The sequence below is a fragment of the Plecotus auritus genome (assembly GCF_963455305.1).
Source record: "Plecotus auritus genome assembly, chromosome: 3".
NCBI classification, from domain to species: domain Eukaryota; kingdom Metazoa; phylum Chordata; class Mammalia; order Chiroptera; family Vespertilionidae; genus Plecotus; species Plecotus auritus.
The window spans coordinates 175628223-175641859 of record NC_137772.1 but is presented as its reverse complement, the minus strand read 5'-3'; the positions used below and the strand labels follow the sequence as shown (position 1 = coordinate 175641859).

The window sequence follows — 13637 nt, the reverse complement described above, 5'->3', positions numbered from 1 at the left end:
CCGTGGGGTCTGAAAGGTTGGCGACCACTGCTCTAGTCTATACCAGTCAAAGCAGCACCTACCTCCATGACAAACTGGCCAGAATAGGTTCCTGTCATGGTGGAGCTCTGCCCTGCAGCCAGGATCCCCACGGCCCAGATGTAGAGTGCAGCAGGCCCGAAGTAACATCCCAGCACAATACCCTGGGGGGGAGGGGGCAAGGGAGAAGCAGGTGTGTGTCAGTGAACTGCTTAGACAGTACCTGAGACAGCATGTCTCTCTTCTTTGCTATGCACCCAGCTAAATCAAGGGCTGTGCAGGGCACTGTCCCAGAAGCTCAACTCAGTCCTAACTTCATTCTAAAGCTTTCAACCTAAATTTTGCTGGATGGTCCTTCATTCCTTAGCCTAGTCCTTTCTCTTCTCCAAGCTCCTAAAGCCTTCATCCTCAACCTATACCTGAAATATTAATAAGATAAAAAAAGTCTACACTATATTTCCCAAATTATTCTGCTTAACACACTATTTTAGAAGATAATAGGAGTGAAAAGAAAGTTCAAATAAATTTGGGAAATGCTACATACATACACATTCTACCCCTGGAGGTTCACAATGTAACCAATATAAAAAGGACTGAGCCCCAGTGAAGACCACTTTCCTAGGCACACTTTCTCCAACTGCCCCAGTTAACATCGGTAGAACACTCCACTATCAGCACAAGTTTGGGAACTGCTGAAACAATTCATTTTTTTAGCCGATTCTTTATTCTTTCTATGTAGTCCAAAATGCTTGCCTAGCATCTGGACCTCTGAAATAAATGACACTCCACAGGGAGATATGCTTAGCTCTGAAGCAAACCTACAGAAAAGACCAGCTACTAGGCCAAGAATATTGACCCAGGGGCAAAGAACACAAATCTGAAATGTTTACCCCTTTGAAGATGTCCACAGCCAGTGTTGAGTTATCATCAGGAATAAGGCCAGTATGGGGACTGCTGCTATTTTTACAGACTTCAATCTGGAAAAGAAAGCAGTTTAGGAGCAACTTTTATTTTCGAGGCATGGGCCAGAGAAGAAGAGCTCTCCCGCAGATCACACACAAGTCATCTATGCGACACAGCCTGGAGGCAAGACCGGATGCTTCAGGCTGTGATGGGCAGACACCGGGCAAGTATCACTTGTGCTCTTCCTCCATAATCTTTCTGCACCCCCACGTCATCAACAAGATTTACTGAGTTAGAGTGTGCACTGTTGGGTCATTTTAAATCACAGGAAGGGAGGACCCTTAGGAAGGCTTCCAATACGAGAGGACACCCGGAACAGAGAGTCCTTAGTCCAAGCAGAGCCAGGCGTCTGAGGTCCTATACATGGGAAGCAAAGTGGTGACCTAAACTGGATAGGCAACCAGGACTGAGAAGACAGAATTCAAAATGACAAAACAGTCTGTCCTAGCAGCAGTTCCTGTTTTGTTTGTTGCCTCCTCCCAACCTGTCCTCAATCACCAAATGGCAGGACTGGCAAGCAGACTGGCATAAACAGGAAACAAAAGGCTAAAGAGAAACCACTAACAAAACAGCACGAGGCAATCTTTAGTCTGGGGCGATCTCCCTTCTGAGCCAAAAGCAGGGGGAAAGGAGTGCAGGCTTTCAGCCCCCAGGCTGCTCACCCTGACTAGTGCAGTGACTTAGGGGACAGTATTGAGGCCACAGATCTACTGTCATAGATCCAAGTCGTTGTTATATTTTCCTACCCCATTCCGGCTTTCACATTACCCTCACATTCACTACCACTCATAACCCTGGCTTACTCACCACCTGCTGGTTGGTTTTCTCAAAAAATGCTTCGGCAAAGACTGAGACGACGAAAACATTGATGATGAAGGAAACAAAGAGAGCAATGCAGGATTCGATGAAAAAGTACTTATTGGCTTCTCGAACTTCCTGCTTTTTGGCCCGGTTTACCTGTCTGGACTGGAGAGAAAATAGCACAGTCATTTTTTTTTTAACTATTTGGAACAAGTTTCCTTATAATATTTCATGAGTTTAGAGACAACTGAAAGATTTAGAGGGCAACAATTGACCAGATGAAATGTGAGAGGATCGCTTACATCCGTGTTCACTACGAACTTCGTGACCCTTGGATGACATTGCACATTCCTCATATAGGTAATGGAAACTAAGTGATTACTGCGCTCTGTTATTGCGGCTAGAAGAACCAAACACACAAGCAAAAAAACCCAAGCTGTCCTAACAAGTGCATAACCTTAATTATAAAGGTCTCTGAAATTTCTCAGAAAACTATTGTGTAAGACTGATGGGTAAAAGGTTAGTGGGACTCTTGACTCCTGACCTCCTCAAGGCCACTCAGGGCTTTGAGATTAAAACACAAGAGACTTGGTGTACTTTCAGACCTTTTATGAACAACTTTAGTTCCAGTTTCTGTGGGGTCAGTTATCTCTGGTCATAAAACAGAGTCCAAGTGCGGAGTTTGTAAGAGTCTAACCATGGAAAAATATCTCGCTCATTCAAGTTCTAACAGTTGTAAACTAAGTATGTGCCCCTTGCAACTAAAGGAAAACATCTCGTGACCTATCTAGGAGGCCAGTGAGGTAAAGGCCTTGCTCACCTTGACTAAGGCAGAATGCAGGTACATGTTGTGTGGCATGATGACAGCTCCCACGATGCCCACAGCCTGCTGGATCTGTGGGGTGCCGCAGCCTGAACAGGATGGCAGGAACATGCCCTTGAGTACCTCGCTCTGGTTGGGTCTCACTGTAACATACTACATACCAACATAACAACTATTAGCTTTTACTGGAATATGAGACCGAGGCAGTAATAGTACTAGGAAACACTCAGCATCCTTTCCTCCTTTCCTTATAACCCCTTCTTCTTCAACAACTACCTAGAATAACGAGGAATACAGAACCATCGAAAACCAAGCAGCATAAGGGGCTTGCTGCAAGAGATCAGAGAATTCAACTTTGGGGTACCTGGATATTTTACCTCATATTTTAGATACACAAAATAGATATGTAGAGAATGTAATTAATATGCTAAAGAAATGAAATAGCTGAGCCCTGGCCGGTTTGGCTCAGTGGGTAGAGCGTTGGCCTGCAGACTGAAGGGTTCCAGGTTCAATTCTGGTCAAGTGCATGTACCTCAGTTGCAGGCTCTCGGCTCTGGTCAGAGGCATGTGGGAGGCAACCAATCAATGTGTCTCTCTCACATCGGCGTTTCTCTCTGTCTCTCCCTCTCCCTTTCACTCTCTCTACAAATCAATGGAAAAAAATATCGAGTGATGATTAAAAAAAAAAGAAGAAGAAATGAAATGGCTGCTAAGGGCCTTATTGATATTAATTTCACAATAACGTCTATGAGACAGACCCAAGAATACAGTCAATTCTTAATTATCCACACTTAGGCCTCTGATCAGCTATATTCATCTAAAAATCAGTATTTGCCACGAGCATAAGCTGACTCATTCATAAAACACTTTCCACACATATTTTTTCCTGGTTCAGCATTTCTCTTGAAAGCCTTAGACCAAGCTGTATACCCTACTCATAGATTAGATATATTTTTAAAAGTCTAGCCAGGCCAATAAACAGCTATCAGTCAAACTGGATATAGAAAAGGGCTGTTAAGGCATATAATGGTACTGATTCCTAGGAGTGTCTGGGTTGGGACACAAACCAGGAAGCATCCACCACATCCCCTACAGTTGCAATGCAGAAAAGTTCAAGCTGCAGTTGGTATAAACCAGAATGAGCAAAAACAGACCCCTCTAAGTTAACAGCCAGGAAGCACCCTATAACATCCTCTCTAACCCTCTCCAAAGCTGTTCTATTGTCCAGATGGCCAATTTGGAACCAGGGGGTGTAGTCTGGGAAGTCCTAGAAAGTTTGTCACTTATTTTTTTCCATCACCACTTATTCCCTCTATGCCCTCTTCCACCTCCACCCACCCTCTAGTCATCCTATATAATAATCCTATATAATAAAAGCTTAATATGCAAATTGACCAAACGGCGGAACAACCGGTCACTATGACACACATTGATCACCAGGGGGAAGACGCTCAACGCAGGAGCTGCCCCCAGGCCAGCCAAGGCAGGTGCCAGTGGGCCCCCCCCTCCCCCGATCGCCCCGCCGGTCGCCAAGCAGAGGGAGGCGACCAGTGGTGGCGGTGGGGGGCAGGGCTGGTGAGCAGGTAGCGCCAGGCTGGCCAAGGCGGGTGCCAGCAGGGGCCCTTGATCACCCCACCAGTTGCACCACAGATCGGTCCTGATCACCAGCCAGGCCTAGGGACCCTACCAGTGCACGAATTTTGTGCACCAGGCCTCTAAGTTTTTAACATAGGAGTCCTGCAGACCTTCCTGGACACTAGTCTTTGCTATAGATAATATTCCTTCAAAATTGGCTCAAGACTTAACTGGCTTCTTTTTTTCTTTCTGCTTTTACTTTATTAACATTTTTTTTATTTTATGCTGAATTTACTCCTGGGCCATAAGTTTTGTTTCCTCAGTTTCTTCTGGGATATCTGGTTTCTTCTGTGCAACCTCCTCTTCTGGTTTAAAAACTATCTGCTTTTCAGAAAGAATCATCTGTGTGGCAGGGAGAGCTCATGTGTAGAATAATCTGTAAGTTCTGTGCCACATTTGGGAGCTTTGTTAACCTAGATGTGCTTAGTGTCCAGAGATTCCACATCTAAATCCTTAAGTTCAACATTACTCTCTGGCTTTTTAAGCACATGCAGCAAAAATTCAGCACTCTTTTTTGGGTCACCAACCCTATGTCCAGCCCTACTGTGTGGCCTGGGTACACCTACCAACTCCACCAATGTCACGACAGAATGCTTCGGTAAGGTGACACCCTTCAGAGACTTGATGAGTTTTTCAGATATGCGTACCCCAGATGGCCTGGGCAATTTCACAAATGTTCTTAGAGTGAACACAAAGATCTGAACCTCTTGATTTGCATGACTTTGCCTGATTTCTGGGTCAAGTAAATAGCAAACTATTTTCACAGGTCACCTCTGCTACTTACAAGAAGAGGAAGCAACTGTCTTTTTCTTAACACATGCAATACAATTGAACCATCCTAGCATTATTTTGTCTTTTATAATAAAAACAAAAAAATTATTTTTTTGTTTGTCTTAAAAAGCTAATTAATAGCACTTGCCTCATATCCAAAAGTGAGGGCCATAACAGTGATGAGAAAGCCAAAAAATGCTTCCAGCTTCCGCAAGCCTAAAGAGGAAAATGCAGCAGTGAGTTTACAGGAGACAGAGTTCCCCATCAGTCACATGATGGAAAAGTAGCTTCTTTGCCTAACCCCTCCATTCCCACTCTACTTACCATATTTGTCCAAAAAGAGAAATACAAAAGTATCTGCAATGGTGATGAGAACTCCACCCCACAGGGGAACCCTAGATCAGAGATAAGAAATGTAAATTAAAGGAAAGAAAGATTGAGAAGTACTTTCTTCCCAACAGCTCTCCATACATACAACTTCTGGAGAAGCAAGGACTTGGGGGGAGGGACAGTGGCAGGAGGCCAGGCCTTGGGTAGTTTAGGATCACATGAATAATATTCACTCAAATTTGACTGTCTACTACGTCAGACATTAGGATACAGTTGAAAAGAATGGGTCTTGCCCCTCAAGGAGCTCACTGTTTACTGGGATGATTTGACATACAAATAAATAACTGTAATGCACATAATACACACAAAAATACATACTGCATAACAGAGGTATATATAATCCAACATGAGAACATGGAAGATATAGAGTCTACATCTTCCAGGACGGAGGAAGGTGGTCCCAGATAGGTTCCACAGAAAATATAATAAACTTGAGTTGAATCTTGAAATATTACTTTCTAGAGGGAAACCCCCTCACCTTCCTACAGACAGGAGATTGATGGCAATGGCTGAGCCAATAACTTCTTGCATATCTGAGCCAATGATAGCCAACTCCACCATCAGCCACAGGACAATTCGTGGGACCTAAACACCAAACAGAAGAAAGACATGGTTCTAGTTAATAACTTCTAAGAATTTCCCCCATAATTTGGAATTCACATTTTGGAACTGACCCATCAACAGTCCTTTATAAGCCTTCAGTTTAGAGGTAAAGACCCATCATTGCACCGTGGGCCCTCGCAACAGAAGGCAAGTGTGCCTCTATGCAGCGGAGCTTATGAGTCAGGGCTAGGTAGCAGCTGGATCCTAATTTTTTTCTCTTTCCTTTCCATTCAAGAGAGGAATGGAATTTCCATTCATTAATTTCCACTTGATTTCATGCCTAAAAAAAACGATCCTAAGTCTTAGGGGGAAATGATGATGCTAATATGGTCAAAATATTGTTCAGGAGCAAATAAAAAATGTCTGCAGAAGAAAGTATCGGTCCTGATTGTAGCCGAAGAGACATAACAAATGTGAAAAGGCTGGGTCTTCCGTAACATAATAACAACACGGAAGTAAAAAAGGACAGATGCAAAAGGACTCAGGGCAAAGTGGTTGGAATTGGGTGGTGTATAACAAAATAGGGAACTAATCTGGTCAAACAATGCAGGTGAAAGACAAACCTAGTCAATGCTGGCTCACTGAGCACAGAAAAAGAACACCTCCATGTATCCACTACCCCAAAAAACAACTGCTAAAATACACGAAGAAAGAGAAGCTAAAAGAAATTATAAATTACCAGGATTTTCTTTTAAGAAGCATATAAGGAAAAAAAAAAGATAAGGGTACTTTCTCACAGCCAGGAAAGGAGATTAAACATTTAGGACAAACCAGAGGTAGATCTCCAGTATCTCATCTAAAGATGAAGCTAGCCGAAACCGGTTTGGCTCAGTTGATAGAGCGTCGGCCTGTGGACTGAAAGGTCCCAGGTTCGATTCTGGTCAAGGGCATGTACCTTGGTTGCGGGCACATCCCCGGTAGGGGGTGTGCAGGAGGCAGCTGATCGATGTTTCTAACTCTCTGTCCCTCTCTCTTCCTCTCTGTAAAAAATCAATAAAATATATTAAAAAAAAAAAAAAAAAAAAAAGATGAAGCTAAAGCCCAGCGGTGTGGCTCAGTGGTTGAGCATCAACCTATGAACCAGGAGGTCATGGTTCGATTCCTGGTCAGGGCATATGCCCAAGTTTGCAGGCTCGATCCCCAGTGTGCAGCGTGTAGGAGAGAACTGATCAATGATTCTCTCTCATCACTGATGTTTCTATTTCTCTCTCCCTCTCCCTTCTATTAAAAAAAGAAAAGGCTCTAGCTGGTTTTGCTCAGTGGATAGAGCATCAGCCTGCGGTCTGAAGGGTCCTGGCTTTGATTCCAGTCAAGAGCACATGCCCATGTGGTATGCTCGGTCCCCAGTGGAGGGCGTGCAGGAGGCAGCCGATCAATGATTCTCTCTCATCATTGATGTTTCTCTTTCTCTCTCCCTCTCCCTTCCTCTCTGAAATCAATGAAAAACAGAAAAAAAGATGAAGCTAGGGTAAAGTTATCTTCCAGACACAAGCTCCACTTCTACCTTAGGTGGCAGTAAGAAAGGCTCCAAGTGTCCAGAAGGAAGATGAAGAGAACAGTGTAACACCCAGGGTCAGGGTTAATTGAAAAATAATTAGTAGAAGATCCAAAGATCCTGCCACAAACAGTTTGTATTATAAGGAAGAAACTTACTTTTTTCTAATTGTTAGCAAAGTCAAACAAAAAGACAATACGTAGAATGCAAAGTGATTGAGTAATATGAATGCATGACTGAGTGCCTAGAGAGTAGCCCCCACCACGCCATGGGCTGGGCACCACTAGATGCCAGAAGGCAGAATGAATGGTAAATGTTTACTCAAACAGGATTTTTCTAAGGAAACTTTTTGAAGGAACGTAGAAATGTGGCTTGGCAGTAAGAGGGGCCTAGAGAATTTCCTTGGGACTCCCAGTCCTCAGGGCCACTGACCCCCAGGTCCTCCACTGTTTCAGTATACAGTAGTAGGGCCAGCACATACTGCCAGACACACAGATTCCTGTGATGTGAGTGACAGACAAACAGGACACTACACTGCTCACCTTGGGATACTGACGGTAACAGACTTCAGCAAGATGCAGCCCAGTGACCACTCCCAGTCTAGCCGCAAGGCGCTGCAGCAGGAGTCCCACGATGGTGGCCAACAGAAGAACCCAGAGCAACTAGAGAAGAACAAAATCGCACCGTAACACTCACAGACAGCAGAGGTTTTTCTGTTTGGTTGTTTGGCAATGTGAATGGGAAGCACTACATTCGGGAAAGAGCCCAGGTCAGGAACCAAATGACCCAAGTTCTGTATCAGGTTCTACACATAACCTGGTATGTCTCCTTGTACCTCTCTGAGTCTTAGTTTCTCCCATCTGCAGTTTCTCCTTTACTCAAGGGAAGTGCGTGGGTGAAATAAAAGACCAGCTATGTGGATAAAATAAAATAAAAAACCAGATGGAAAAGTACTTTTCACTTAAACGTCACCATAGGTTCAGAGGTTGATGCCCACCAGAGTAGAGGAAAAGGATGTGAGTGTGTTGTGTGTGTTTAAAAGGGACACAGGTAGAACTAGACATTTACCTTAAACCCAGCCACTGCTCCAGACTGCAAATCAGATTCGATGTTTCCTGGATCCAGGTAGGCAATGCTCATAAGAAAGCCTGGTCCCGTGAAAGCCCATAGTTTACGAAAGCTAAAACAAGAGTGCTATACAAGAGGAAAGAGATCAAACTGATTATCACCTCCAAACTACTGATCTGTTTTATCATATACAAAGCAACAATATCAGTGTCACAAAACAAAGGATTTAGGATGGTGGATATTGGGTGTGTCCAAGTTTCATCTCCATTTTATCCACTTACTATCAATAAGTTGGCCCCTTCTCCGTCCTTACTTTTCTCTTTTCCATCAGCCTCTCATTTTAAAACAAGAGTAACAATATCAGTACCTCTGTGCTCAACCACTACCCAAATGGGACAAAAGCTGTCGTAAAAGAGGAACATAAATCTCATACTTCTTTGATGTGAGCATTTCTCATTGGCAACCGTTTTCAAGGCCTTCATTTTCCTGAACAGTTTCTATTTATTCTGATTTTTTAAATTCGGTCTTCAGAGACTGTGTGCCAAACTTAGACCTGAGGCTGTTGATCTTGAGTTGTCCAGCAGACCTGTTACACACGTTTTCCTTACATAACAACTTTTTCTTCCAAGGACCTGTCACTGACCTCCTCCTCAGGAATGGGAATCTTCTCATCAAAGTAGGTGGTGAAGGGCTCCTCTTGGGTCCCGGTGGATTGCGGAAGAGAGGAGCTACTGTAGGCAGGGTTGATGGCACCGAGACTGGCAGAGTCCCCATAGTCTTCAGAAGCACCACCTGAATAAATAAATTTGAAAAGAATTTTTTAAAAAAATGAGCAAACTAACAATTCATCCATGGTAATACTGAAATTAAATCTTTAACACCCTAAAGGGACAAGAGTTACCTGACTGTATCTCAATTTATTTCTAATACTTTATTTTTATTTTAAATAAATTAATTTTTCAAATTATTTTCTTAATCCTCACCTGAGGATATGTTTTTATTGATTTAAGAGAGAGAGACAAACATCAACGTGAGAGAGAAACATCAATCAGTAGCCTACAGTATGCACCCCAACTGGGGATCGAACATGCAACCTTTTGTTGTATGGGACAATGCTCTAACCAACTGAGCCACCCAGCCAGGGAAATAAATTAATTTTTGAATAAGCAATACATTCACATGATTGAAAATTTGAGAAATAAAAAAAGGCTATGGCAAAAAAGCTTTTTCCTTCTGCCGTCATTCAGCTTTACATCAGTTTTTTTTTAAAATATCTTTTTATTGATTTCAGAGAGGAAGGGAGAGGGAGAGAGAGATAGAAACATCAATGCTGAGAGAGATTTATTAATCAGCTGCCTCCTGCAGGACCCCCACTGGGGATCGAGCCTACAACCCTGGCATGTGCCCTGCTCTCCTGGTTCATAGGTCGACACTCAACCACTGACCTACAACAGCTGGGCTCTGTATCAGTTTTACGACTACTTACATAGTCTCACAATGTTTTTCCTACTTTCATACTTCTATTCCCACTTGGCAACTTTTAGAACTATTTCATTTTCTTCTAAGAACACTGATGTCTAGGACTCAAAATATAACATTCCCAGACTAGCCTCTTTGGTAACCTAAAATCCTAACTTTTACAAGAAAAACTAGGTCAATCTAGTGGGGGACACACCACCACCACCCCTCCTAATATTTGGTAGGACTTACTCAAAGAAACTTCCTTGGACATTATACCTCCAGCAGGCTTCTCAAAAAATGTGGAAGTTGCAAAATCCTGCCACAGTTCGGGCTAAAATCTGAGGCTGCCGGAAAACCGCCAAGCAGGAACCCCTTTGCCTCCTGACTAAGGCCTGCAGTAAAGAGTTGCAGGTCACGGGGTGACCCTCGTGATAGGAGAACTCATCTAAGACTGATAGTGTTTCCCTGGCCCTGGCATTCTGCAGTTAATCGTAAATGCAGGGAGGGGTAGGGATTAGGGACTGGAAGATAAGGGCTAATCTGCCAAAAAGATACAAAACCAGGATTGCTGTAGCCACCAAATGGCTATTTTGAACCACAAAGCTCTAATCTCAGTGTTCCTAAGAAATCCTTATAACCTCCAATTAAAAAACAAAAGCTTTCTTTCTATATGGAAAGAAAGTGGCCCGGAACTTATTAAGAACTTTTTTTTTTAATTATAAAAAGGAATGGAAATTCTAAAGGGAAAACTTAGAATTAGGAAGGATTAGTCAAAGCAGTCAAGAAGGTCTAATCAAGTACAGTATAAGGTGCACACCCAGTACTTTACAGCTCCATACATATCTGAAATGCCATCAGCAGCCTAGGAGGGTTTTATGACTGGTCTGTGAATATTACTGCCTTTGCAGGCATTACTGCTATAGAAACCAAACTTGTTGCTAATCTTGGCTCATCTCAGAACTGGAAACAAGATGAGGCAGGTCTTGCCCTGACCGGTTTGGCTCAGTGGATAGAGCGTCGGCCTGCGGACTGAAGGGTCCCGGGTTCGATTCTGGTTAAGGGCATGTACCTTGGTTGCAGGCACATCCCCAGTGGGGGGTGTGCTGGAGGCAGTTGATCGATGTTTCTATCTCATCGATGTTTCTAACTATCTATCCTCTCCCTTTCCTCTCTGTAAGAAATCAATAAAATATATTTTAAAAAAAAAAAAAAAAGATGAGGCAGGTCTCTGTGGTTATAAACCCATTTTCATTTACAGCCCTAAGTCACGAGATGGTGACTTCTGAATGGAGCAGATCTCCATGAAGATATTATTGGCTGAAGGAGGGCAAATGGGAACATTTTTTGTTGGAATAGACAATGAGAAAGAAAATATAAATTTCTAAAACCAAATAACAATTCGACAATAACACAAAAACTGTAAATTACCATCTGGCATCTTCTGTTCAGGCCCCAACACCATGGTGTTCTTAGAATAGGATTCTGGAAAGTATAAAGAGAGGGAGAGGAATGAACAAGAGCAAACTAACAAGTTCAGCAACAGCATTTTGTACTCTGTACAACCAAATCCTTACTATATGAAAAGAATTATTTTCAAGGTTATCTAATTCAATAGAAGAAGTATTAGTTTTCTGAGTATGATTAAGGGATATTTAATAAAAATGTCTTAATCATGGTTTTGCTGGCAAGATTTCAAAACCAAATTGGAGCAGGCAAATGTTTTCTGTTTTTTTAGAAGCAGGTCCTCTAGAATAGTTTAGCACCATGTTCCCCATAAACATGTGTTGCATGACAGGTGAGGGGGCAGACCCCCTCCCAGGACCAGGGCTGCACCGACCAGTCTGATGCCAGAGGCAAAAGCTTCTGAATAAACCTCCACACACGGGCTTCTAGGCAATCACCCAGTCTCTGCTTATCTCCAGATAAATCCAGAAATCAAGGCTGATTTCTCCCATTTTTGAGTTAATATTTTTTAATTGATTGACTGAAATAGAGAGGAAGAGAGAGACACTGATTTGTTGTTCCACATAATTATGCATTCACTGGTTGATTCTTGTATGTGCCCTGACCAGGGATGGAACCCGCAACCTTAACCAATGGGGACCGGACGGTGCCCTAACCATCTACCATCTGAGTAACCTAGCCAGGCCTCATTTTTATGAGTTTTTAAGGGCAGAAATCTAAAACTCTCTCTGACCTAACAATTTAAACTTGAGAAACAGAGTGGAGAAATGAAAAAGAGTCACAGTGGTTATGCTGCTAAATTATTAACTTTAAGTAGGCTGAGGCATCAAAAAAATAATTATTCTTGTTTAAACTGACTCTGGGAACTTAAGCTTTTGAAATTTCCAGTCCTACCTGAATATCAGTGCATTGTGCCTTTGATGCCTCCAGTTAACCATCTGAATTACCTCAAAAAGAAAATGTTCCATTGTCTAAACCACCGGACATCTGAGGATTACCATCATGACCCAATGCGGGGACTAATAATGCAGAACTGATTCTCCTCAAAAACGGACTTTATACTATAAAACTCTCAGACTTTTCTTTCTCCTCGGGAACACTCTTAGTATTGCCTAGTAGTTGGGAGGCTTCGATTAGAAATAAATGATAAAGATTTATTTAAGGGCCCAGACAGTGTGGCTCAGTGGTTGAGCATCAACCTATGAACCAGGAGGTCACAGTTCGATTCCTGGTCAGGGCACATGCCTGGGTTGCAGGCTCGATCCCAAGTATATGTTGTGTGTGTGGGGAGGGGCGGGGGGGAGATTCAGGAGGCAGCCAATCAGTGATTCTCTCTCATCACTGATGTTCCTATCTCTCTCTTCCTCTCTCTGAAATCAATAAAAAAATATTTTTTAAAATATTTATTCAAGGGCCTTATGCTTCAATTTCTGGAGAGGGGAAAAGCACCTCACCAGCACACGGATAGTGGAGGGCCACTATTTCCTAGCTTCATGTTTCCCCGAGGAGAGACATCAGCTCCAATGTTTCAGGTCTCATTCCCCACCCCTTCAACAACTGGGAGAAGAAACTAATGACCATGCCCTCCGCTCCTGGACTGTCAGGGAGCGCTGAAGCAGGAGGGCTGGGCCTGGTTCTCGAGATGCCGGCACTCCTCTCAGTCCTGCAATAAGCAACCTGTGGGGACGAGGAGGTGTCCAAAATGTCCAGCATTCTGTTGGGTTAAGTTCAACTGGGTGTGAAGAGGTATTAATAAGCCCATTTGACCACAGATCTATGGTGTATTCTCCAGTCAACCCCGCCAACAGGCTTGATTTTTTAAATTTCTGATCTACTAATTAAGGAATCTACTTCTCAGTCAATTCAAATTCAGAAGGGGAAGATAGGGTAATAATAACTCTCCTTCTGAAAAAGGTATGAAGACTCCCCTTAGCTGTCTTTTACTGTTTAAATTGTCTTTTCCACTTATGTCCCTTTGTTCCTCCTAACTGAACAGTCCTCTACTTTCTGTTTTAGACCATCTATCTACCAACATATTCTATATCATACCTATCTTATAGAATTACAGAATTCAGACCCAGAGGGGGTTTTAGGTTTCATCTATTTTCTGGGGTATAAAACATACCACCACTGACTAATTTGGAA

General features: G+C 42.9%; 1 protein-coding gene across 8 annotated transcripts in view; it reads right to left on the bottom strand.

Annotated features, from left to right (window-relative positions):
• SLC11A2 (solute carrier family 11 member 2) overlaps positions 1–13637 on the bottom strand; it is a 48725-nt gene that overhangs the window by 20153 nt on the left and 14935 nt on the right. For all 8 annotated transcript variants that reach the window (XR_013960282.1, XR_013960283.1, XR_013960284.1 and 5 more), the window contains exons 2-12: positions 11457–11510; positions 9211–9359; positions 8568–8693; positions 8042–8161; positions 5880–5986; positions 5336–5406; positions 5160–5227; positions 2603–2758; positions 1789–1947; positions 909–995; positions 63–182 (exon numbers count right to left, since the gene is read on the bottom strand). Coding sequence is in view for 2 of the 8 variants with exons in the window: in XM_080662607.1 (XP_080518733.1) it covers positions 63–182; positions 909–995; positions 1789–1947; positions 2603–2758; positions 5160–5227; positions 5336–5406; positions 5880–5986; positions 8042–8161; positions 8568–8693; positions 9211–9359; positions 11457–11510 (1217 nt within the window). In the remaining 6 variants the exon portion in view is untranslated. The remainder of the gene's footprint in view (positions 1–62; positions 183–908; positions 996–1788; positions 1948–2602; positions 2759–5159; positions 5228–5335; positions 5407–5879; positions 5987–8041; positions 8162–8567; positions 8694–9210; positions 9360–11456; positions 11511–13637) is intronic.